At 32.0% G+C, this 27,145-nt stretch overlaps 1 protein-coding gene, 1 long non-coding RNA gene and 1 other non-coding gene across 4 annotated transcripts; 1 reads left to right on the plus strand and 2 right to left on the minus strand.

Annotated features, from left to right (window-relative positions):
- Positions 1 to 341: 341 nt before the first annotated feature.
- LOC112536853 lies at positions 342 to 448 on the minus strand. Its single transcript, XR_003080788.1, has one exon. It is a non-coding gene; the product is annotated as a small nucleolar RNA R71 (small nucleolar RNA).
- A 14,017-nt stretch (positions 449 to 14,465) lies between these two features.
- Positions 14,466 to 15,856, plus strand: LOC8278048 (CASP-like protein 2A1). Its single transcript, XM_002532779.4, has 3 exons — positions 14,466 to 14,807; positions 15,159 to 15,276; positions 15,385 to 15,856. The coding sequence occupies exons 1-3, from the start codon at positions 14,584 to 14,586 to the stop codon at positions 15,658 to 15,660; spliced, it is 618 nt and encodes a 205-aa protein (XP_002532825.2). The 5' UTR covers positions 14,466 to 14,583; the 3' UTR covers positions 15,661 to 15,856.
- A 7,871-nt stretch (positions 15,857 to 23,727) lies between these two features.
- On the minus strand, positions 23,728 to 26,721 carry LOC112536852. Of its 2 annotated transcripts, none has more exons than XR_003080787.2 (2): positions 26,031 to 26,721; positions 23,728 to 24,363 (listed from the first exon to the last, which is right to left on the minus strand). It is a non-coding gene; the product is annotated as an uncharacterized LOC112536852 (long non-coding RNA). The 2 variants fall into 2 exon arrangements; XR_007217238.1 differs by having other exon boundaries at positions 24,467 to 26,721.
- Between the last annotated feature and the right edge of the window lie 424 nt (positions 26,722 to 27,145).

The raw sequence follows: 27,145 nt of genomic DNA on the forward strand, positions 1-27,145 counted from the left end.
CAATATGGAATGCACAATCCTAATGTAGTGTACTCGAGCATTGTCCTTCGATCAATAATAAAATTTTAAGATCAAGCCAAGTATAATCCAGATGCTTTTGCAAAAGCAATTTGAAGGGAGACCCATGGAAGATCCTATAGCTCACACCAATAATTTCTTGGAGAAGGGTGAAATATTCAAGATAACTAGGGCAATGATGCTATAAGACTTAAAGCATTCCCTTTCACTCTTGCAGGGTCTACTAAGTCTTGGTTGACTTCTTGTGTGTGAATTCATTTACTAAATGGGAGGAATTGTCTCAACTTTTTTTTGCACAGTATTTTCCTCTTGGTAAAAATGTTGAAATTTGTCAGCAAATAACTAGTTTTTACCAAAAGGAAGATGAATCTCTTTATGAAGCTTGGGAGCGATTGATGGAGTTGCAGAGAAGGTGCCCATATCATGGTTTGTTGATTAGATGCTACTCTAAACTTTCTATAATTGCATGTTACATACAATAAGGATAACTTTAGATGCAGTTGCGAGTGGAGACTTTTAATAAAGAGTCACAAAAGATGCCTAACAACTGATTTAAATGATGGCACCCAACAACCATCTATGGAGTAATGAAAAAAGGGGTTCAAGGAAGGTCGATGGAATCCATGAAGTAGATGGGATGAGCATGATCAATGTTAAACTTGATGTTTTGACTAAGAGGATAGATCAAATGAGTATGAATGTTGTGTCTACTCAAGTGGTGAGCTGTGAACGTGTGGTGGAGGAAATGCATATGTCAAATGCCAATAGGGGGTGATAATCAAGAACAAGCTAGTTATGTTTGCAATTTCCAAAGACCTTCCAACAACAATTAAATCCCTACTCTTATATAAACAACGCAACATGGAAGAACCATCCTAATTTTTCACGGGCAGATCAGGAAGTAGCTCAACTCCTAATTCTCGATCGAGTTTCCAAGGGAGAAATCAAGGGGCCATGCCTCAATACTAGTAATAAAAGAAGCAATTGGTAGAAGATTTAATGGCAAATCTTGCCAAAACTACTCAAGATGTCATGATGGAAGTTAGAACTTAATTCAATAATCAATAAGTTTCTATTAAGAATCTTGAAATGCAAGTAGGACAATTAGCAAGTATGATGGATACTAGATAACCTAGAGCTTTGCCAAGTGATGTGGAGGTTAATCCAAAAGAATGGTGTAAGGTGTTTACATTGATGAGTGGAACTGAGATTGACGTGGGAGTTGGAGATGATTTACCTATAAGAAAGCAACCTAAAGCTATTGATGCTTAAGCTAAGGAAGCTTCCTTAAGAGGAAAAAGAGAAAAAGTAAGACAATACTAAAAAATGTGCAAAAAATCCAACACCAATAGTGTAAGCATCCATTTTCAGAATCTAAAATCGAGGAAATTATAAAAATCCCGAAGATGAAAGTTGCTACTTATCTCGAGTTTTGTCAAATTGAGGATGGTCAAGTCCTAGTTAGGGTTACGGGAAATTGAGCTAAATATTACTTTTTGAAATCAAATTGGACTAAATTGATTGAAAAATTAAGTTTTGGGGGTCAAAATAATAAATTATAAAGTTTAAGAATTAAATTGCAAATAATCCTCAAAAATTGCCAACTTAAAGCCATGAGCTCTACTTATAGCTGATCGATTGTACATAGAGCCGATCGACTTTGCATAGAGCCGATCAGCTCTATACAGGGCCGACTCGCTTTATACAGTTCCGATTGGCCTAAACTAGACCTATAATTACTAAATGTTAAACTTTTCAATTTTAAACATCAATAATTATTAAAATATACTTTCTATAAGAATATTATCAATAATTATCTAGATCTTAAATAGTTTTTATGATTAAATAATTTTTAATCAATAATTATTCCAAGTATTTAATTTTTATCATTTAAAAAGTTTTGACAAGTCCTTTGATTATTGATAATTCTTTAGAATTATTAGTAATTAAAGAGGGTATTTATTTTGACATCTATAGTTTCCTTTTTTCTTCCTTATAAATAGAAAAGAAAATCCTAGACCAAGGGGTAGGCCATTATCAGTTGACAAACACCTGCAAAGATCGATCGGTAAGTTCACTGGATTTCCAAAAATAAAACACTTAGCCTAAACACTCTGGATTCCCATCCTATCTTTGCATCAATCTCCTCCTTTACTCTTGAGATTCGAGGATCTCCACAGTACGGTGACAACATGAGGGTTCCTAAAATGCAAAACATCTCATCATTCTTTTTTTCCTATGACTATTTATGTGTTTTAGTAATATATTAGGGTTTTGAATCTAATAACTTTATCTAGATTTGTATGTTTTAGATTTGGATATGGTAATATATGCCATAAATGATTAGAGTCTGTGTGTTAGGATTGATTATTAGATGATTTTCTATATTTAGGATAAAATAAATTAAATATATTGTTCTTAATCAAACATGCCATTTTAAGAAAGTTTTTTTTGATAACCTCTTGAATCTGCCAATTCTTACTCAATGACCAGTATAATTAAATCTTATAAAATCTTCTTTATTCTTGATTGTTTATGAATCTTAAATGGTCTTGGCATGATAACTCAATGTTATTTATATCAGTTCCTGTTTTGTTTGAAGTTGTAATAACTTTTGCCTCAGAAATGTTTGATTATCATATTTTGAACATGAATCCTTTATTTTGCCTATTTAATTGATTTTAATTTATTATTATTCATTTTGCTTATTTTTTACATGTTTGATCACTGATTGGGACGTTTTTAGACTTAATTTCATTGAAAAACTCGAGAAAACCACCTCAGAATCATTTTGTAGCCTGAAAGAGCCACAAAGTCGATCGATTTCTACCCTTAAACTGATCGACACTCTACCCCTACATCGTCCACTTTGCTGACTTTTGAGGATATTCACTAATTTTTGTTCGTTTATGCTTATTTTTTGTTAAATTTATAATAGCTTAGTTTTCTTTTTTTTTTTTTGCTTATTTCTGTAATCTTTAGGTGATGACAAATGCATGCTTATTTGATTGACACCTAAAATAATTCATCTAGGCTTAAGCCTTAAAATTTGAACTTTGGTATGCAATTTGTAGCCCATTAGGTTAATAAGATAGTAATTAGGCCTAAGTATAAAATTCAATTAGACTTAGGTAGGCATTGCCATGTTAAATTAATTAACATACCCATTTAGACTTAGAAAATTAAAACAGGACTTTGTAGGAAAAAGTAGCCCATGTAGGATCAAATGGCAATTCTTTTTCTCCGCGCTAGTCTTCGTGACTAGTTAGTGTGTTCCCAATTATATTGAAAAGTCGACCATAATCGCTAGGATACTTGAGTATGTGCTTGAAACCACTGCTCACAAATAGTCAAGCCTTATGTACTCCCTATCCCTTATCCACAAAGGCTTTAAAAGAAAAAGGTGAATGAGCAACATGAAAAGTTCAAGGAGATTTTCAAGCAACTCAATATTACCATTCTATTTGCTGAAGCTTTGACTCAAATGCCAACCTATGTTAAGTTCTTGAAGAATATCCTATTGTTCAATCACATATCTGAAGGACGTAGTTGAAAATATTTTGATTAAAGTAGGCAAGTTTATAGTGCCTAATGATTTTATAGTATTAGACATGGAAAAAGGTAATATTAGCTCTCTCATTTTTGGAAGACCTTTCTTAGCAACTGTCGGACCTATTATTGATGTCAAGAATGGCATATTGACTCTAACGATTGGTGAAGAAATGGTAAAATCTAATATCATTGAGGCTACAAAAAATCCACCCTTCATGGATAATTGCTCTAGAGTTGATATTCTCAACTGTGACCCTAAGCCAATGAGTTTTGGGAGGTTGAAAAGGAATAAGAGAGCTAGTTTTATAGATTTTTAAATAGTCACTAGCAAGGTATGAAGAGAGAGGTTGAAAGAACCACCTTGAAGAATGAAAAAGAAGGGTTAAAGTCAAGTTAAAGACTATAAATAAGCACTAATCGGGAAGCAACCTAACTTGTTTTATATTTTCTTTTAATTTATATTTGTTTTAGTTGGTCAGCTAAAGACTATATATTTATCTAATTGTGTTTTTATAGGTTTAAATTCATTTTAGTAAAGAATAATACCCTAACCGGTATTATAATGAAAGGAGAAGCACACCAATTCAAGAGGAGTTTTCTCATTCTTTCTTTTTTTAATCATTTTCTTTTATGTCATTAAGGATAATGCCATGTTTAAGTGTGGGGGGTTTTGGTTTGATGTGCATTATGTGGTTGTTCTTTTGTTTTATGTAGTAGTTTTCTTTATGTTCGTTGTTTAAATTGATTTTTTTATTAATGTCAATTGCCTTGAAAATTGATTGGGATTGAATGAATGTACACACTTAGGACCAATGATAAATTGTTTTGTGTGTAATTTGATGTTTATCTTTTAACTTTGAACTTTAGGTGCCCATTTAACTTTAAGTGGAGCTAATATTGTTATGACTTATAATCTGAAATACATGTTCCCTTATTTTGAGAAATTGGCCTTTGTGTATGCTTGCTTAGGGTTTTTGCTTGTTTTTTGACTTCTTAGAATTTAACCAATACTAGAACAAGTAATTTAATTTATCGAGGCAAAAACATAATAACCTATGTTTTTAAGGAAAAATGATTTAGGCCTTCTTTCTTGAAGTCTAAATTTTCTATTTTTATACCCTTTAATATATATATATATATATATATATCCTTATAGTCCTCCCTTTGAGCTAATTATATATATATATATTTTTATATGTGTCTAATCTCCATTTTCTTATGAATTAACCTAAGAAGTTACCCATATAATATAAAAAGCCTTTAAACTTATCCTTTTAAATAATTAATTGATTTGAGGATTGCAATTTATATTTGTTATCTCCCAAGGCAAGATAAATCCTCAAGCTAAGACCAAGTAAAAGCAACTTTTCCATGAGAGGTCTTTGTGCTCTTTTGTATTCTTATAGCCGAGTTAGTCCTTTTGAATTATAGAAGAACAGATCGTGCAAGCTAATAGCTCATAGCCAAAGGATCGAGAAGAAGAAAGGAAGAGTTTAGAAAGCCATAAGAAGAATTTTATTTCTTGATATATAAAAGGAAAACTGCTTGCTTATATTATCCAAGACTTCTCTTTATATAGAGGAGCCTTATTACAATAAGACAGAAAAAATAAAGTGGGAATCTTATCTTTTACACTTGTCCACTTAAGAAGAAAAGATGAGATTACACACTTACATAAAGATAGATCTTATCACATGCCTAAAAGGACAGAAAATAATACACCTAATAGGACGGAAAAGATAAGATAGGAATTTTATCTTCTTACACCTTTTAATTATATCATGAATCATGGAGAAGAGAGATTAAGTGTTGTCTTGTCTTTATTGCCAGCAAAAAATGTGAGTTACCACAAACCACTATCATCATCCAGGGGCTGAGAATCTTGCATAATGGCATCTTTTTGTTCAGTGGTCAGGCTTGGATCATCTAGTGGGGATGGCAATACAGGTAAAGTGGATTGTTCAGTGATGGAGTGTTCAATCCATTGATTATCAGGTCCATTGTAAGTGCAGACAAGTGGTGTAGAAACATGGGTCCTTCCTAAATCATTCCTTAATTGTAGAGTGAGCTTTAATTCCCTTGTTATTGGCGGAGGAGCAAGATGCAAGAGCATTTCAATTGTTCTCCAATAATGACAGCTGTTTTAGGTGGCATATGTATCTTCTAAGAGCTTAAAGTAAGGCTTGTGAAGAATATAGATGGCATGATATCCTAAAGCCTTGAAGTCATTGTCTGTGAACAATTTATTTTCATGAATGATTTTAAGGAGATCCTTTTTCCATTGATATAGGGTTTTGAACCAGGTGAGAAATTTCCATGGATATGTTCCTGCATTTGTATCAATATTGAAGAAGTATAGGAGGTCCATAACTGGCACTTTTATAGCATGATAACAAACTATGGAAAGACACCATAGAAACCATAGTTCACTTTCAATTTGTCGATGGATATGAGAAAGGTGATAGATTAAGCACCAAGGGTAATCTGGATAAAAGAAATTGGGTTGGATGAGTAGTGAGAAAGTCTGCTGGATGATTTCCAAATAATAAAACATCATATTTTTGACAAAATTGTTGATTTGTTTCGTTGTGAGGTTTGCAGGAAGATCTGGTAGTGAGGGAGGTAGCAGAGGGTTTTTTGAAGATGGAGAGGCCATGAAGATTATTGGAAGATCAATTGTTGAGGTGAGGAGGACAATAGGTTGGGGTTTCGGTTGTGGCTTTGATAATCTGGATAAGAAATCTGGGATGAGGTTTCTTGTTCCTTTTATATGCTGGACTTCAAAATCATACCTGCTAAACCATGACTTTAATTTTAATAATTGTGGTTCTGGTAAGGTCTTTTGATTGGACTCGAGGATCTTTGGAAATGAAGAGTTATCCATTCGGACTAAGAAGTGTTGACCGATCAGGAAAAACTCAAACTTTTTTATCCCATATTTGACTACCAGAATCTCTTTATATGTTGAATGGTAATGCCTTTCTGATGGAGAGAATTGTCCTGATGCATATCCACAAATTTCTTCCTTGTTGTTGAGATTTTCAAGAAGAATTGCCCCCCATGCATGATCTGATGCGTCAGTCTGTAGGATAAGATGTCCTATAGACGGAATGGTAAGGGGTGGAGGATTATGAGCCAATTCTTTCAGTCTCTTGACAATTGTTGTCTGTTCTATTCCCTAAGGGGGAGGGTTCCTTTTGAGCATTTTGGAAAGGTGACATATGTAACTGGATAGATGTAGTATGACTTCCCTGACATAGTTGAGTATTTCAAAAAATTGTTGGATTTGCTTTACAGAGAGATTCTCATCTAGAAAGTAATCAAGCTCTTTTGTCAAGTGTGGACCATACGTATATTGGCCGTCCTTAAAATGCATTCCAAGGAATTCTATCTCTTATTGGCCAATAATACTCTTTTTCTCTGAAAGCATTATTCCATACTTTTGGATGATAGCAAGAAATTGTTTCAGGAGTTGATGATGTTCCTCAGCCATTTCTGAGAATAAGAGAATATCATCAATGTAGATTAGGGAGGAATAGAGGATAGGCCCAAAGTTTTCTATCATTGTTTTTTGGAACTGGGAAGGGGTTGTTTTGAACCCAGAATGCATGACTGTCCATTGATATTGGGCGTTTGGGATACAAAAGGTTGTTTTGTATCTTTCTGAGGGATGGATACCTAATTGCCAAAATCCAACTTTGAGATCAAATTTTGAATAGAATTGAGCCTTCTGAATGTGGACTTTTAGGTTCAAAATGCGAGGAAAAGGAAACTTGTTGTCTTGCAAAAAATGAATCAGAGGCTTGTAATCAATAACAAGTCTCTTTTTTCCTCTTAGTTTTTCAGATCTTTTTTCCACGTAAAAGGCTTGATATGCCCATTGTGAGGTTGTGGGCTCGATAAGGCCGTGTTTTAGAAGAGTCAGGCACTCTGATCTGGCAAGAGCTAGATCTGTAGAAGAAATTTCTAGATGGGTGGCTTTAGTTGGATTCATATCTTCGTTAAGCTTGAAAGGAAGGTTGATATAGAATTGGGGATTTTTCCACAAGGGTAGTGGATATTGAAAATGTGAATGGGATTCTGGACAAAAAGGAAGGAATTTTTCCTTGCATTGCAGGAATGGTGGTCCTGTGTCTGCTATGGTGAACAGATTAGAAGTATCTGTGTATGGACGGAATTGCCTCTTGAACTTTATTCCATTGGGAAGAATTTAAAGCCTTTGAGCTTGATGATAAATATCAAAACTTATTAAGAGGTCTTTATTTGGGAGGTCTGAGCCAATAATGTGCGTCCATACTACACAATCAGGAAAGAACTATATCCCGATTTTTTATTTTGTGATCAAGGTAGTTTTGAAAGTTTGGCCATTTGCCGCTCTGAAAAACTGAATGTGAGATTTCCAGTGTTTAGATGGGAGAACTTCAGGATTCATCATGCTTCTATGAGCTACAATGTCAAAGAAAGCTATGACTGGGACATGCTTTGAGTATCTTAAAGGTAAGACTTCTATAGGAACATAAGGTACGGGAGGAATCTTAGTAGCAAGTTGAGATAACTCGGGAACTGGAGATGGAGAGAAAGGATACTACATCACATTTGCTAGTATGTCCTTTTCTTCTTTTGAAGAAAAACTGATCATTAGGATTGAAATTTCATTACAATCTGAGGAGGACTCTTCTGAGGAATCAGTAGAGTCTGAATGTTCTTCTTCTATTCCAAAGAGACTTTCTGGAGTGAGATCGTCTTGTTCTGATAAGAGAGACTCTATATCTTCTGTAAATGAATCTGGTAGAGACATGGACATGCTAACTTGCTGGATCATTCTTGCTGCCTTTTCCGAATTTTGAGGGCAATCCTTAGCATAACGCCCCTTCTTTCGGTAGATATAACATCTATTTGATTTGATGCCTTGATTCTTCTTTTTTTGGAAGTACCTGAGTTTATTTGTATATGGCTTTTTTCCTTTAAACTCTTTGTTTCTATTATGAGAGTATTTTTGGAAATGGTATTTGATTTTCTTCTTGTGACTGGAGCAGGCACAATTGGAGGACTTACATTTAATCTTGAGGTGGCTTTTGTTACATGCCTTTTGAACAATCAAATCTCGTTGAGACAGTCTCCTTAATAATTCTTGCTGGTCACATAATCTCTTGATAGAGGAGAGAGTGAAGTGCCAGATTTCTCCAAGAGTAATGGAGGTAACTGGCTTCTTTGTTGCGGCGATCATGTTATTGACTTATGGTTGTATCTTATCTGGTAATGAGGTGATGAAAGTATATTTTAACATATCATCACCGTCGTGCCCTCCAATGACATAATACAATTTGGACATTGCAGAATAATGTCTTTCCAAATCCTTGATCTTCAACGAACAATATTTTTTATCAAAGTATTCATGTTTCTGTTATCGTATAATGAGATCATAACTTCCAAGAAACTGATTATGGAGGACTGTGACCGCAGCTGATGGAGTTGGCAAAGTCACAAATTGGAGCCTGGTGTATTCAGGCTGTGACTGGAACCAATCCCTTAAACTGCCTATGAATCTTGTTACAAATTTAGCAAGAACCTTTTTGAGTGTGGCACCATCAAAAGTCATTTGAAGATCAATCCATGCCAAAAATTCAGAAAGTTTATCTCTCCATTTTGATGGAGACAAATCATCAAAAGTGAACCAAGGTCCTATTCCAGTTGTGGATTTTGACCTTAGGTGTGAAGCTATAGTAGGATCAAAATATGACTGTGCATCCTCTATGCCATCTTCAGGCTCTACTACTTCTGGAGAGGGTTCAGTAGTGGAGATGTTCATGAGTATCTGTGTTATATCAGCCATTTCAGAGGTATTTGAAGAAGAATCAGAATCATAAGGGCTGATTAGTGATTGATCTCACAATTTACTTCCCTTCGAGACTTGAGGATGTGAAGTTTTGTTTTATTGGGTTGTAGATCCTTTTGGATAGAGGTGTGAGAAAGTACTAAAGGGTTGGTAAGGAGTTTCTTCTTGCTCTAGTTGTGGAAGGAAAGGAAATGCAAAATAGTATGAGGGAGCAATCGCAGAAGATGCAGAGGCTGCTGATGTAAAGGAAGGAACTATAGAAGACTGATCTTTTCTAAGGTCATGTTCAATTTGATCAATCTGCCTTTTGAGCCTCGTAATCTCCTTTATCTTCTGGATGAAAGCTGGTGTAATCGATTGGGGAACTCAAAGCTCTCTATCCAAGGCTTGATATTTGGCGGTTAAAGAGGAATATAGTTGGAGTACTTCTTGAGAGAAGGTATCCAACTTCTGGTCCAACTTGTGAGCCAAATTGAGAGCCTGATCTAATTTTCCATCAATCTTCTTTAAATAAGAGTTCTAGACTATAAAATTAGAAGTCTGCCAATTCAGTACTTCTTCTGGTGGAGTGAGAGGCTCTATGGATCCTGATGGAGTAACCCTTGAGGGGAGAATCTCTGATCTTTTATTTTTTGACTTCCCTAGAGGAGGGAAATCTTCAGGCTAAAACATGAAACAGTTTTGGATTGTCTGGGGTGTTTGGACTGCTGGCAAACCAGAGTAAATCTCCTGTTTGCAAGTAGTAGAAGGCTTTTGTCCAAAAACAATTCCCTTTTGAGTCAAAAGTATTTTCATCTCATCAAAGGTAATGTCAAGGACAGTCTTTCCTTCTTTGACTAACTCGGCTACAAGAATCCAAAAGACCACAAAGACCTCTCATGGCAAAGTTGCTTTTACTTGGTCTTAGCTTGAGGATTTATCTTGCCTTGAATTTACAGTATGAGAATTATTAGAATGAACAGCTTTCGGCTTCATTATTCAATTGAATATAGAGAGAAGTTGAGAAAAGAACAAAAAAATAGAAAAATAATTTATTTCAAAAAAAAAAGGAAAAGGAAAGAAAAGAAAAAGACAGAAAATAGTATGTAAATGGTGCTATTAGGAAAAAATGCACCTGAGCTTGAATTATTGAGAGATTCCTCATTTGAGGGCTTGGAGTTGTTTATTTTATTAAGACAAGTCATATATTGATTATGTTTGAGATGAGATGCTATTATCATTATTGATGAAGTTGCAGTTTTCTTAATCAATTGAATTCTTTTACTTTTGAGTCTTTTTTATAGTCCTTCTTTCTTGATCTACACTTAGCCAAATACTCTGTTACAAGCCAAAAACAAGTCTCATTGATTTTTTTTGGAAGTATGGTCAAATTAGTGGAGATAAAGATTGGATATTCTTATTTATGATATTCTCTCTTATATTCTAGGAATTAAGGAAGGGCATATGCCTATCTGAAGTGCAACAACGCATTTACTTCTTAATTTGTGTATATGTATTTTAGATTATTTTTCATAACCTTATTGATTCTTGATATTGTGCTATGGATAGTTAGAGTAAAAAAGTTTGAGATAAGCATAATAATTACTTGTAAAATCTTTGAGATTCCTTGTACGTGTTACTTGTTTAAATTTTTATATTTCTTCAAGGCAATATTGATACGTGTTTTATAATTTTTTTGCTAAAGTAAAATTTACTATGATAACGAGCTACTTGTTAACATCGATAAAATTAATGATAAAATAATAATGACAATAATAAGCATTGCAAAATTAACCAATGAAGTTATTATGTTTTAATTTTTTTTTTTGAATTTGCCCCCTTCTTTGATTTTATTAATACTAAATACCCTTTAAATTCTTACAAAACTAATTACTAAGTACTAATCCCTTGCATCCAATGTTAATGCAGTCAAAAGACTAAATTAAAAAATAAAATTACAATTTGTTCTTTAAACTTATCATATATTAAAATTATCCAAATTTAATTTTTTTATCAAATTTAAGTAAAATTTAATTTTTAGCATAATTTAATTCTAATGTCTATTAAAATAATAATTTAAATAAATATTTATAACTATAAATATGTATTATATTTTAGTAATTGAAATTAAATTATATGCTAATTTGATAATGTTGTTTTAAATATAAGTATTTTTAAAATATTTAAAATTTTAAATTAAATTGTGCTAAAAATTAAATTAAAGTAAGTAAGTAATAATAATTTTTATTAAATACTAAAATTAACATATTATACAACTAACTATTACTCCATTAAAATTAATAATTTTATTCTAATATGATAAAAAGAAATAATTTTGACTCCATTGACTTTAGATACGGGGAGTTAGTAGTTGATTTCATAAAAATATAAAAGAAATTTAATATAATAAAATCGACATAGGAGGTAGCCTCTAAAAGTAAACATCAAAGGTAAAAAGTAATTACTTGCTAATTAATTCATTATTAAAAAGCAACTTAATATGTGTAGGGTTCCTTCTAGTAATTCAAGCCTTGAGATATATAATTGTGTTTAAAACTTTCAAATTTGTATTTTTCCATCCGTAAAAGTTTTATTTAGTATGCACTAATTCAAGCATTGAGATATATAATTGCGTTAAAACTCTCAAATCTGTGTTTTATTATCCACAAAAATTTTATTCAGTACGCACTAAATTACTCTAAATTATTATATAAAAAATATATTATAAATCAAGGTTTCTCTTTTATAAATTCGTTTACAACATAACACAAAATAAAACTCAGCATGTTAATTAGGGCATAAATGACTTATTTTGATTCAACAAAAAGTATCCATTTTGCATCTGAATAGAAAGAGATCTTTCGGCTTTCCTTTCATAGTCAACACTCTATCCCTCTCAAATCTTTCATTTCAATAGTAATTTATTTTCTAAATTTCAAAAGTCCCCATGTATTTAACATGCATACCCAATACGAGAGATTGATTAAACCTATAGCACTTGATTTTTTTATTATATGAATTTTAATAAGAACCACAAATTGTAAAGTCCAATTTCCTCATGATAACATTTCCAAATGATGCAAAGAATTATAAGATGTGGCTTATTAAAATATAAATTCTTCTATTTACATATTTGGACTTGACAAAATTCTCTCCATTGTATAAAAAAAATATGAAATTCTATAATTGACAATATTATTTATTTTCTATTTTAATATAAGGAGAAATTTTTTGGTGATTTTAATCTACCACATCATCTGTAGACAAAATCAATTGTATTGTGACATATAAAGGTATTTGGTCCATAGATTTCATGCAGTTTATAATTGTTTCTCACAAAATAATTATATTAAGAAGATGCTTAGTTCAAAGATTTGATATAGTTGATAGTTGTTTGTCACTGAGCAACTATATTAAAGCGTTTTATAAGAACTTAAGAAATAACAGTGAGTAGCTGATTTAGTTCCAATCAGTTGCTGATTGTATCAGCTCTATTTTAGAGCTTTTTCTTATTAGCTGATATCTGATTTAATTTTTTATTTATTTGGACATTGTTATCTTTATTAAGACTCATTAATAGTAACTTATTTTAAATTAATCTCATATAATTAAATTTTTACATTTTAAAATAAATAATTATTATTTTAAAATTATTCTTAATAGTTAAATAATTATAATACTTAAAATTATAGTATTTGAAATTAGAAAGTAGAATTTAAATTTAAATTTCTACTTTTAAAATAAATTTTATAAACATTTTTAATAATAAATACAATTGAGCTAAAAAATTTACTATAAATTTTTTAATTATTATAAGTTATTTTTATTAATTTGTATCATTAAATATAATATAATAAATTAAAATATATTTAACGATAAATTATATGTTCAATGATTATTTAATATATTAACAATAACTGCTAATAAGATTCTACTAAAAGGTTTAATTAACATTCATAAGCTACCATCTATCAGCCACCAGCCACTAGTTACAAGCTATATTGATCAGTTGAACCAAATAAATTTTAAAATGCTTGATAAAGACTTAAGAAACAACAGTTGATATCTGATTTAATTTTGTGTACACTAGTATCTTTATTAAAGCTTATTAATAATAATTTACTTTTGATTTCATATAATTAAATTTTTATATTTTATAATAAATAAATAATTTAATTATTATAATATTTAATAATTAAATTTAAATTTCTACTTTTAAAATAACTTTTATAAATATTTTTAATAATAAATATAATTAAACTAAAAAATTAACTATAATAACTTTAATTATTATAACTTGTTTTAATTAATTTATATCATTAATATAATATAATATAATATAACATATTTAACGATAAATTATATCTTTAATGATTATTTAATATATTAATAGTAATTGCTAATAAAATTTTATTAAATGGTTTAGTTTATCAGCCATTGGCTATCAGCTATCAACCACTAACTATCAGCTGCATTAATCAACCGAATCAAATATGCATGTGCTATTCTCTATTAATTATTTGTATTAATTAATTCTTAATTATGGATGATTAATTGTAAGAAATAAATTAGCCATTATAAATGTAACACTTACTATATAGATATCACTTAGTTATTTAATAAGAGAGGTCTCCTAATAATAGAATCTAATATAACACTTTGTTATTTAATAAGAGAGGTCTCCTAATAATAGAACCCAATTCGGACAGAGATAATACATTGCCAATAATGGGATTTTGTGAAAAATAGTAAAATGCAAAAACAAAATCTCAATATCCTTTCACCAATCAAGACTCTTATCTAATATAATTTTCTGTGAAATGATGTTTCAATTTCATTTTTCATGGTTCCTCCCTCTCCCTCTCCCTCCCTCCCTATCTCTTCTTCAATCACATCCAATACCCTAAAGATCATCATGAAACCAGACTTGAGATGCGACCAGACAGACACGCATTGAGAAGAGTAATTTTTATCCATGCACTTGGGTTTGTGTGACCCGCCATAATGACAATTGAATGCTTGTCACCCACCCTACCTAAACTCCATAAAGGAATTCTACCACACTATATACATTCTGTAATTTTACAAGTCTACTATTATTGATGCTAGCTAACCTAGAAATATATTATAATTAGGTAACAACCAGAGCTTCCCAAAACCCAGTAAGCTAGAGCTTGAGAAAGATCGATCAGAGATCCATGGACAAAAGCAAAGTAAGCACAGCAGTTGGAGGGGAGACTCCAGTAGGATTAATTACGGGTTCAAGAGATGATGAGTTAGAAAGTGGCTCCATGCGCACAGCCGAGACTGTGCTGCGGCTTGTACCCATGGCTTTTTGCATCTCAGCTCTTGTTCTCATGCTCAAGAATTCTCAGACTAATGACTTTGGCACTCTTTCCTACTCAGATCTTGGAGCTTTCAGGTTTGCTTCTTTCTCTCTGCTATGAATATATAGCTTTCTCTAATCTAGTACTGCTGGTTTTATCACCGAACCGTAGCTATTAAAGCTATTACATGGGATACACAGTCAAGTACTTTGATTGGGGAATTTCTTTCCTGAAAACTAACTGTATTTATTATATTAATTAGCCATAAGGGTTTTTATATAGTAAGAAATGGTGTATTAATTATTTGCTTGAATGAGTTAAGTTTCATTCCCTGAAAAAAAAAGAAGGTTATTAAAGATAAACTGGATACAGAATTTAAGTTTGTTATGACTTCCGGACTTGAGAGAGCCATATATATGAATCATATATTATTATAATACATGCAGGTATTTGGTGCATGCCAATGGCATATGTGCTGGCTATTCCCTTCTGTCAGCTATCATTGTAGCCATGCCTCGACCATCCACCATGTCCCGAGCCTGGACATTCTTCTTCCTTGACCAGGTTAGTTAATCAACTAAGAAAAATCTTTATATCATCACCATGTTCATGGCAGAAAAAACAGCAACCATCCATCTCATCTTTACAAAGTTTTATATTCACATGATGTAGGTGTTGACATATGTAACCTTGGCGGCAGCCGCCGTGTCTGTGGAGGCGTTGTACCTGGCCAGAAAGGGGGACATTGCCATCACCTGGAGTGCAGCTTGTGTGTCTTTTGGTGGATTCTGCCACAAGGCCATAACATCTGCTGTCATCACATTTATTGTAGTAGTCTGCTATGCACTACTTTCACTTGTCTCCTCCTACAAGCTTTTTAGCAGATATGGTGCACCAGATGTGAGCTACCCAGGCAAGGGGATTGAGGTTGCTGCCTTTCACAGTTAATTTGTAAACCAATTTCACTTTATGGCTTGCGCTGACCACCAAAACAACCACCAAAGTGTGTGGCATGTGCATGGTTTGGATGGATAATAAGTTATGTTCTACTGCTTATACGTAATTATTCAAGTATCCTTCTACTTTTCATGTACTCCATATATGTTAAAACTTGTATGTAAATTAAGAAGAGTTCTTTTTCGTAGTTTTTAAGAAATCGGATGGACATACTAATTTGAACGGAATTAAATCGACTTAAATTAAATTGAACCGAATTAAATCAACTTAAATTAAATTAAATTGAATTAAATTGAATTGAATTAAATTAAATTGAACCAAATTAAATTGACTAAGCAGAAAATTTTGTTTAAAAAATATGTTCCATTGGTTCGTTTACATATATTTATAAAAGAAATTATGAAGAAAATAAAAAACAAAATGGATTGTGATATTAAACATTGAATGTTTAAAGTTAAACACTATTTATTATACATTAAAATTTTTTTTGGTAGTTATAATTTAAATTTTTTATTTTTTTTAATTTTATTTATAGACTTGTTAACTAAAATAAATATTACGATGTTATTGATATGAACCTATTTAAATTATATTAAGTATTATTAAAATTTAACAATTTACTATGGGTCTATTGTAACTATTATTTTAACATTTAAGGTTAAGGTCTCATCATCTACTATATGAATTTTAGTCATTTTTTTTCAAATTTATAATGGCTTTGATCCATCTATTTTGGTTCTCTTACAAATCTACTCTACTCTCGTAGGCTTGTGTCATTATTGAGGTGACACTCCTGCGTGGTTTAAAAATGGTGTTCACACTAAATATTTATGATAGTCATTTGATAGGTTGGCTATTAAAATTAATATTTTTATATTTAATTTAACTATTTTATTATTAAAAGTTAAAATTCAAAATAAATTTTAATTAATCTTTCGAACTCAACTGTTATCTATTAAAATATTGATAAAATGTACAAAAATACTCTTACATTTATTACAAAAGTTCAACTAAGTTTCTATCTCTTTTTTTTTCATTCAATTAAATCCATTAATTTTTATAAAAAATCTAATTAAATTTCTATCCTTTTATAGCCAATTAAAACCATCAAGTTTTATAAAAAATTCAATTAACCCCTAATGCTAATAACATCTAAAATGTCATTAAGTGTAAGCATTTCATTATTTTGAGAGCGTAAATAATAACTGTTCTAAATATTTTAAAATTGTTACCTATATCACATGAGGGAGAGAAAATCACTTTTTCTTCTTATTTAACTTACATTATAGCTTATACAATCCTAGAACATCCTTCTAGAATTGATCTCCCTCCAATGGAGTGTACATCTTTATGGTTTTATTATAAAACATATTAGAGGTGGAGGGATGTAATCTAACTCAATAACTTGCACTTACCCTCTACTTACAAATGAGCATGACGAAGAAAACGAAAATGTTGTTCTCATTTCAGATGAGGAAAGAAATCACTACTCTTCTTTATAAATAAAAATTTATAGATAGGAGTTAATATCATTCCAACTGCCATTCCAAAAGTAATTACTATTTTTGACATTAAAAGATATTTTTGGCCGGTAATTATTCCAAAAAATATTCCGCAAAAAAACCGCTCATGCCTGGTAATGTTGTACAAAAATAAAAAAGAAAAAGTGGTTTTCTCTCCATCATGTGATATATGCGTGACTTTAAAATATTCAAAGCGGTTATTATTTGCGTCCTCAAAATAATGAGACTCTTACATTTAATGCCATTTTGGACGCTGTAAGCATTATAGGTTAATTGAATATTTTATAAAAATTAATGGGTTTAATTGAACCAAAAAAGAAAATGAGAATTTAATTAAACTTTTTATAAAAATTAATTAGTTTAATTGAGCTAAAAAAAATATAAATTTAATTGGACTTTTTCTAATAAGTTGAGGGTTATTTTTATAACTTTTGCCCAAAATATTCTAATTAACCTATTAAAAATGTATTAAGAATTAAAAAAATTCTTCAAATTTCTTAATTAACCCATCACCATCTACCTCTCCATTTCTCCCACGACCCTCCCTGTAGTTGCCATTAACATCAGCACTCCTCTCTTTATTCTGACACATTTCTTGCTTCACTGCATTTCTACCTCTCCATCTCTACCCACCGCTCTTCTCTCACTTGTTTAGCAGTACCCATTTCATATCTCTATGGCATCACTACTGTTATCAGTATATTTAGAGTGGCTGACGAATTTGGAGCCGATGAAAGAGGAGCTGGAATAACTCTATTTGTACTAATTGATGTTGCCTTTCTAGATCTGTGTAGGACTATAAATTTACAGTCATTACTAGCTGAAGAAAAAAGCTCTAGTCTTGAAATTTCATGTCTTCCTCTCATATTACCCATTAAGTTCCTTGAATTTGGTTGTGAAACCCACTTCAGCCTATACTAACAACTGAGGCCATGGGTGCAGGAAGATATTAAATTTAGAGCTGCTATTAATGGATTGCAGAGCATGAATCTAATATATTAAAAATATTAGTGTGCTGGTAACAATAGTGTGGTAGAAAAGAGTAGAGGTAGACGGTGATGGGTAGTGGTGGTGATGCGGATGGTGATGGGTAGCAATATCATAGGCGAAATGTATCCGAATTTTAATTATTGGGTAACTTTAGCACTTTAATTTTAGATATAATACGATAGGCATTTCAATTTATATTTTTCAATATATGATTTTTTTAAATATATCTATGTGTTATGCATAAATATTTTAGTATTATCAATGAATAGAATTTGAGTGTATGTTAAGTTAAAATGAATATTAGGAGTGTTTCAAGATTATAAAAGCAAAATTTATGTATTTATTAGGCTAAACTGGAATTTAAAATATTAAAATGATTATATGATTAAAATTTAAATATCTAAATATGCATTATTTTAATATTAGGTAGATTGTAATAGAATTTTTTTAATCCTAATTTAATTAAATTTAATATAAAAAGTACGGCCAAAAGTACAAATTAGACCCTAAACTATACCATGTGGAACACATTAACATTTCATTTTGTTTTTCCAATTGAAACTATTTCTTTTAAAATTGACATAAACAAACTTTTATGTTAAATATATATAGATTATCGTTATTTTTACATAGGTTGACTTATAAACATTGTCAAAGTTGGACCTATTCTTCAACAAATGTAACTTGAGAACAAAAAAATACTTAAAAGAAATTGTCGTAGACATTTTAACCAACATGCAATAAGCCACAAAACTTTCAGAAGATTCTATGTGCCACTCCTCTTCGATTACAACATAAGCTGAATATGATATCCTCAGATTTTTAAGTTTACCTATTTCATTTTATCAGCATGAAATGGAACTAATTCAGTAACTTTATTATCTACTAAATATATAAGTATAGGATCGACCAAACTCATTTAACCTGTCTAACTCCAACACCTTCCAAACACGCACAATTCCATCTTTATCAGCATTCGCAAGGTACTCACAACCAAAGTCGAACCTCATTGCCAAAATTATACCTTTATGGGATAGAATATCTTGCTAAATATAAAGAGCTGAAAATTCCTTGAACCACTTCTTATATCAATTATGCAAGCAACATCACCTAATCTCCTCATTTTTCCCGCTTTCTTGATGCCCTCAAATTGAATGCATCTCTTCAAGAGATTTAGGGTTTTTTGAGTTGTGGAGAGTACAAAATTGTGGCTAGGGTTTTAAGGTGTAGAAAGATTGTAAATATATAAGAAAGTAAGGGGTTTTAGGGTTTATGAGGGAGTGTTGTGGTTGGTTAATGAAATGGATGGTCAAGGATTAAGTTTTAAGGGTTAGGGATGTATATGGATGATGGCACGTGTCCTAAGAGAATTCCAGCCGTGAAAGGCTCAAAATTGAGGTTGATAGTATTCTGGAGGCTAAACCTACGTGGGCCTATCGTCTACCCCACATGGGCTTAGTTAAGGGTTAACCCCACATGGACTTGAGCCTTACCCCATATGTGGGTTTAGGGCAGTCCACTAGGGTTTTGAGGCACGGGCGAGGTGTTCAAATTTTAATTTTGGATTTTTGAGAGTTTTAAAGGATTCTTTTTATCTCATTGGTCCATTCTAAAGATTATTAATGTCCTCAAGTGCCTTCTAGAGCTTTCTTCCCTTCGTTACTTAAAGTTCACTCTACCGGACTTATTCTAGTCCCGTCACCGGGCTTACATTAATAAAAAAGAAAAACTTAGATAATAACAAATACAGCTTATGTTAACCATGTATTAAAGCTAATGTCAATATATATATTTAATAACATATTGTGCAAATCTCTTAGTATTTAATCATTATGCATAATTAGATGCTTCATATGTGAATAAAGAGGTAATTCGTCTATTCTAGTTAAACTCAATAATAAGAGATACCCATACCTTAGTTAAGAAATGTTATAAATTCTAAAGGCATGAAAGAAACATCCATGTTCCATTCTATTGTTAAAAGGCAGATAAAGTAAGAATATGAAAATCAAATCATGATCTCTTATGACTATTCACAAAAGATAGAAAGAAATAACAAGGTTGGCCAGGCTAGCAATCGAGTTCTCATATAAAGGCAGTACCCTTTACAAAAAGGTCAGCCACCCACCCGTGGTTAAGATGCATGACAATTAAAAAAGAATATTGTGTTAAAAGAGATCCATAAAGGGATATGGGGAGCATAGAAAGCCATAAGAACCACAATCAAAAGGGCATGCAAGGATATTACCAGCCTACAATAATAGAAGATGCCCATACCTTAGTTAAGAAATGTTATAAATTCTAAAGGCATGAAAGAAACATCAATGTTACCCTTGATCAGCAAATGCCTTTAGGATCAACATGGCCCTTTATTTAATAGGGAAGTGACACAATGGGTCCTTTCCCATTAACGATTGGGCATAAGAGATTTTAGATTGTAGTAATGGATCACTTCTCCAAATGGGTAGACGCATAACCAGTAACCACCATTACCCAATCAAAGATAATAAATTTCTTTTGGCGAGAGATATGTAGGTCTGAACCCTAAGAAAGTAGTAACTGACAATAGAAAGCAATTTAACAATCACAAGTTCAAAAGGTTGTGCCAAAATCTGAAGATTGAATTAAGCTTCTCATCAGTCTCCCATCCCTAGAGCAACAACATAATAGGTGACCAACTGAATCATTATGTAAGGACTGAAAAAGAAACTTGATCAAGCTAAGGTAAACTAGGTAGATCAACTATATCATTTCTTTTGGTCCTATTAGAACTACCCTAAAGATAACAATTGGAGAAACGTTATTCTGATTAGCTTATGGTGTCGAAGCAGTTAGTCCTATAGAAATTATTCTTCACACATACCTGATTTCCTATTTTGATGAGGCAGAAAATGATAAAATGATCAAGGCTAACCTAGATTAGGCACTAGAAGTGAGAGAAACTACCAAGATAAAAATAGAGGCATACAAAAGAAGGGTAGCATGACTATTTGACTAAGGTGTGAGACAAAGGAAGTTTATTGAAAAAGACCACTCATGAGGGCAGACATTAGAAAAGACAATGCTGAAGTAGGGAAGTTAGCGACCAACTAGGAAGGCCCTTCCCGAGTAAAAGGGTAGTAAGACTGGCTACCTATAAGATTAACAACCAAAATGGGCAAATGCTACCTAGTACATGGAACCCCCGGAGTCTTAAGAAATACTTTCAAAACACCAATCAAGATCTTGATTTTATTAGTTAGCAACAATAGGCTTGTAATAACTAAATGAATGTCAACACTTTCTAATTAATGAATAACTATTGTTGTTTGCATGTGCCAGATTATCTTTGAACAAGCAACCTGACTGCAAAAAGTAAAAAAATCATGTCCCCAGAAGCAACATGGTTGTACAAAGGAGACTAACTAGATCTACAGGCGACCAAGTCGCACCAAAGGGTAGAAAAATGATTAAGTTCCTAAAAGAAAGACACGATCACACAAGGGAGACCAACTAAGCCTACAAACGACTAAGTCACATAAAGGCTAGTGTAGGCGGCGGTTTTGAGTGCGTACAATGACTATGATACTGCAAGGCTTCTCAACCTAATAGGAATATACTTACTAATTATAAAGACTAGCACGAAAATGGGAGTCGCCACCCGGGTAATTCTCTAGGATACTTTACTAATTTGAGTGGTGTACTAGATTTTATAAAGAAGCTTTGCCACATCTAGAGATGGATCCGGAAGCCAACTTCCTTATTTGTGTATCTTAATTTTTTAGCTACTCCCTATAAATGCAACATAGTATTTCTACATATCAAGCATTATAACATGTGAGGTCCACCTAAGTCTACCCCATTTTAAGTTTAGCCCAATTTCTAATTATATTATTAGTTTAAATTAACTATTCAATTATGTACAAAGAGGCCACCTAAACTAGCTCAATTACAAATTATGCTTTAATTATCAAGTTTTTAACTTAAATGGGCTACATTTTATATGCTAAAACCTAATTCGATGATCCTACTTTAAGTGAATTGATTAATTAACTAAACATGGCAAAACCTACTAAGTCTAATTGGATTTTAATTTAAGCATATACTTACTAATATATTAACCTAATGGACTACAAATTGCACGCCACAGTCCAAGTTTTAAGGCCACAGTCTAGATGTCCAGTTTTAGTTAACAATCATATCACCCTAATTATTCCCATTATCATATATTTAAAACCTAATAAAAATAAAAATGTGTTAATTCAAGGGAAATCCTAATCTAATAATGTGAATCATACATCAATAACTAAAAAATCCATTCCTAATCATGTTTCTAAAATATAAAATAAAAGAATCAGTTTATATAGATGGGGATGCTAATGATATTGGATTTGGAAAACTCTCAGATTGTCACCGTCAAATGCTGGTCTTCAAGTCTCTAGAGATAATAAAGTGGTGAAATCGAAGATTGGTTGAGAATCCAGTGCACTTAGGTTTGGAAAATCTTTTGTCATTCAAAAGATAAAGTTTCCAAATCTGAGTTCTTACTTAGTGACTTTTTCCTTTTGTTTCCTAAAACTCACTCTGATTTTTGAACGTGTCACAATTCACCAGTTGCTAGTAATTTGTGCTTAATGAATATAGCTAACCCAGACTTAGGCTATATTGTTCTATTTATAGAAGTAGGGTTAGGAACCCTAAAGGAGTATATAATTATGCAATTATTTTAATTAAGAAAAATCAATCGATTATCTTTCCTCTTATCAGATTAATATTCAATAAAATATTTTAAATAAAATAATAATCATTAAATATGTTTAAAAATTCCAATAATTATCATAAATATCTTATAGATTTTTTTTAATAATTTTGGCATTTTAGGTAAAAAAATACACGTAAAACACCGTCAGATTTTAGAAAATAGCCAATCGGTACTGTGTAGAGCCGATTGACCCTGTATAGAGCCGATTCAGCTCTATACTAAGTCAATTGGTTATAAAGAGGCAAAAGTTTTAAAAACTTTAACAATTTAGTGCCTAAACCTGTAAAAATTATCGTTTCACCTCTCAAACTTAATTTTTTTATCAATTGGGTCTAAGTTGATTCTAGAAAAATAATTTTAAGTCTAATTATCCTCAATCCTTACTCGGATTCACCCCCTCCTCAATCTCCCAAGACTCGAGAAAGGTAATAACTTTCATCATATGGGGTTTTCGTAATTCTCTCAATATCTAGATCCGAAAAATGGATGCTAGCAGTTAGAAAATTGATTAAGTCCCCAAAAGCGACAATCGCCCATTTTGTCGTAACTAAGCTTATAAGCAACAAAGTTTCATAAAGGCGAGAAAAATGATTGAGTCCCTAGAAGCAAGACGGTCACATAAGGGAAACCAACTAAGCCCACAAGCGACCAAGTCGCATAAAGGCTAGAAAAATTATTAAGTCCTCAAAACGTGACACAGTTGCATGGGAGACCAATTAAGCTTATAAGTGACTAAGTCGCATATAGACTAGAATAAATAGACTATGTCCCCAAAAGTAATATAAGAGCTAAAAAATCGTATCATAATAAAAAAAATACACCATAATAAATAATAAGTGTGAAAAGGACATCAAATTAATAAGCAAATTGGTTTATATAGAAAAAGAAGCAAAACAAAGGAGGTATAAATGTTAAAGAAACAACAAATACAAGCAGGAATAAGGCCTTTTGGCAGGTCATCAATCGAAGGAGGTGCAATAGATGAGTTGGAAGCCAGATCAAAGATAAGGCGTGCCTAATCAGTCTCCATGGTGACCTCACCCTCCTTAGCATCGCTCTCCTCTAAAAATGACACGTTCATATTTAGAAAGTGAGACCTCATGCTAATATCTTCGCTTTAGTATTATCAATAACCACCAAGGATTGATCAATCAGATCCTCTATTTTCCTATTTGAACTTCTCCTTGTCTACTTTGCGATGAGCCTCAAGCGCCTCTTGAACCTTTAAGAATCAGCTAGCTCCCTTTCTATGCGAGCAACCTTAATCTCTACCATCACCAAAGATATCATTCAGTTGCATAACTCATTCTCGGCCTTAATCCATGAAATGCTGGCCATGGCAAAAGCAACAATGATTCTTTTATATTCATTATGCTTTAAAAGTAGCTCCATATAAAACTTGCAAATCCAGTCTGCATTTAAATGGACCAGCTGCATCTTCTACATAAGACAAATGTCAATTAAAGAAGCAAGTAAAAATAATAAAACATAGAAAGCAGAATGAACACATCTGAAAGAAAAAAGTCATATCTATTCCAATCACCTCCTCTTCAATGGTAATATGAGAGTAAATGTCTTGGTCTCTAGGGAAGGTACAGACTGTTGCATGATGGAGAAAGAGAAGAACATGAGAACCATGCTTATTGGGAGAATAGCGTGAAAAATCTAATCGCATCAAGGATGGAAGACTAAACTCAACAGATCTCTTAGACATTAATGGTGACATCCTTGCCCTTAGCTTTATTCTAAGGCAAAGAGAGAATATTCATAGTATCTAGTAATCCAGCAACGCTGGCAGAATCAGTAATGACTGATGCTGGGAGACCAATCTAGGAAACATGAGAAGGACTGCTTTCTATAGAAGTATATCAACCTTTAGAAGAAGCTTTCTTTTTAGACAATCTCATGTTGTTCATAAACTGCTGAAGACTGGTCTTTGCTAACAAAAATAATAACAGTGAGATAGATAGTAATAGCGATAGAGAAATTAAAATGAAAAAAAGAAGACCAATGAAACAAGTGCAGATACCAGGAATCTGCTCTATCAGCTGAGCAATCAAATACCCGAAGTCATAACCCAATCAAAGCTTTACTATATACTAGGCTGAGACCATCGGTCTCCTTTGGCTTAACTCTACATCAACCCTACCTTTATATACCTCAAAACTCCATAATTGGGATATATTGGCCTAACCACCAGGTTTCTTCGGAGCAAAAAACTCAAGCTTCCAAATATGGTGGGACTTAGGAAGCCTGGTCAACGTAACACACCTAGAGTGGCAAAAAAAATGATAGTGCTTTTTTTGCGAATGAGCAACCAAAGATGTGGAAAGACGTTAATGCTAGGAGTAACACTAGTTTTTTCACAAACCTTAGCACAACAGATTAAGGTCCACCCATTGGGGGTGATCTAATGTACATGCAAGCATGTAGTTTTAAAAGATCATAAATAAAAAAGGACAATATAAACTAGAGATCAATTTTCAAGCTTTCTTTGTAAACGATTATAGAACCCTCCTTATATGGATTACAAACCCTTAACTTAGCAAAAATAGACAGGCCATACTCTAGGGGAATCCCATAACGAGCATGAATTTTAAATAAAAAAGGAGGCATTGAGAGTGGAGAGAGTGTCACAAGTTCTAGAAAACCTAAGTGGAGACCCAGATCTACAACGACTGTCAGATAACTGCAATTGGCCAAAGGAAAATTGGCCTCTCCAAACAGTCTCCACTGGCATAGTATTCTCAAAATGAGCAGAGGCATTCTCTCCACTCACATCTAGAACCTTTATTACCCAACAACCGACCCCTACCACTGAACCTATAGAAATGTGAATCTCACCACCTGTGACCTCCCGATCGTCGTTCCTATTGTCATCTACCCCACTGTCACTCACCTCTAACCCATAATCATCATAAACCCTTCCATCTAAATCACCAGTTTGGATGCTTCCTAATGAATCTTTCATTAAAGCAAAAAAATGCTAACACCAATCAGCGGTACTATGAAGCAATGAAAGCAAAGACTTAAAGAAATACTCAAAATAAAAAAATAGATAAAAAAAAGAAGAAGAAGTAGATGCAAAATGGAGAAAAGAAACTTACTTATAGAACTCATGGTAGTAATAGTGGCCGAAAATGAAGAGTAGGAACGTACTACTAGAAAATGGAGATAAGCAAACGAAGGAAAAGAAATGCAATAAAGATAAGTAAAAAAGGAGATAACACCCACCCCCCCCAAGAGGCAACAACTAGTGTTTTAAAGATGAAAAACTAGCAATTATTAACCAATAATGGTGCGTCGTACTAATCAAATACAGGAATGACATCATGGCATCTCAGCGAGAAAACAAGAAAAGCCAACCACAATATCATAACAAAACAAAGAACTGTTAGTAAAGAAACAAGAGAGGAGGTGCTTTAAATGAAATAACAGACCTCGACTAATGAGTAAGAAGCCTACCAAGCATACTTAGGGAAAGAACTAAACATGCCAAAGATTGTGAAAAATGACTAATAACCTTCATCTATAAATAAGAAAAGTACAAAAAGGAAGGTAAGACAATCCTAATTTACATTTTCAACCACTCTATGTTGTCTCTCTTAAATCCCTACTAACTTCACCATCGGAGTCGGCATGTTGGTCTCCTACTAATGCTCCTATCTCATCTTTTCTTGTAGAACCGAGCATTCAATAGAGATATTACTAAGACTTTTGAGCATCAAGTTAAAATCCTACAAAAAGGATACTTGAAATATGCAATTAGCACTTCTTAATTTGATTGTCAAGATGAAATCAAAATTTTGCGAGGTCATGAAATGACTTAAGCTAATATCTAACATAATTTATTAAATAATTATTTAATAAAAATTCTAATGAATCAGCTCTGTTGTATAAAATTATAAAATAAAAGATAAAAATATAATTTAAATATTAAAAAATAATTAGTATAATATGAAATATTGCAGGAGATAACTAGTAATCCATTCTAAATATAATTAATATATTTAATTAATAAGTTAATTTTTATTTAAATAATAAATAAATCTATATCTAAATGATAAAATAATAGTTTTATTATTACTTTGTGAATATAATTATCATATAAACTAATCATATTAAAAATTTAAAATATTAAAAGATTAAAATATATAAAATTATATTTTGATAATTTTTAACTATATAATTTATTTTAATACATATATTTAATATACTGATA

The sequence above is a fragment of the Ricinus communis genome, chromosome 9, assembly GCF_019578655.1.
Source record: "Ricinus communis isolate WT05 ecotype wild-type chromosome 9, ASM1957865v1, whole genome shotgun sequence".
NCBI classification, from domain to species: Eukaryota; Viridiplantae; Streptophyta; class Magnoliopsida; order Malpighiales; family Euphorbiaceae; genus Ricinus; species Ricinus communis.

Coding starts and splice junctions, on each gene's coding strand:
- LOC8278048 (XM_002532779.4), top strand. CDS start 14,584: ATGGACAAAAGCAAAGTAAGCACAGCAGTTGGAGGGGAGACTCCAGTA. Junction 14,808..15,158: donor TCAGATCTTGGAGCTTTCAG/GTTTGCTTCTTT, acceptor TAATACATGCAG/GTATTTGGTGCATGCCAATG. Junction 15,277..15,384: donor CATTCTTCTTCCTTGACCAG/GTTAGTTAATCA, acceptor CACATGATGTAG/GTGTTGACATATGTAACCTT.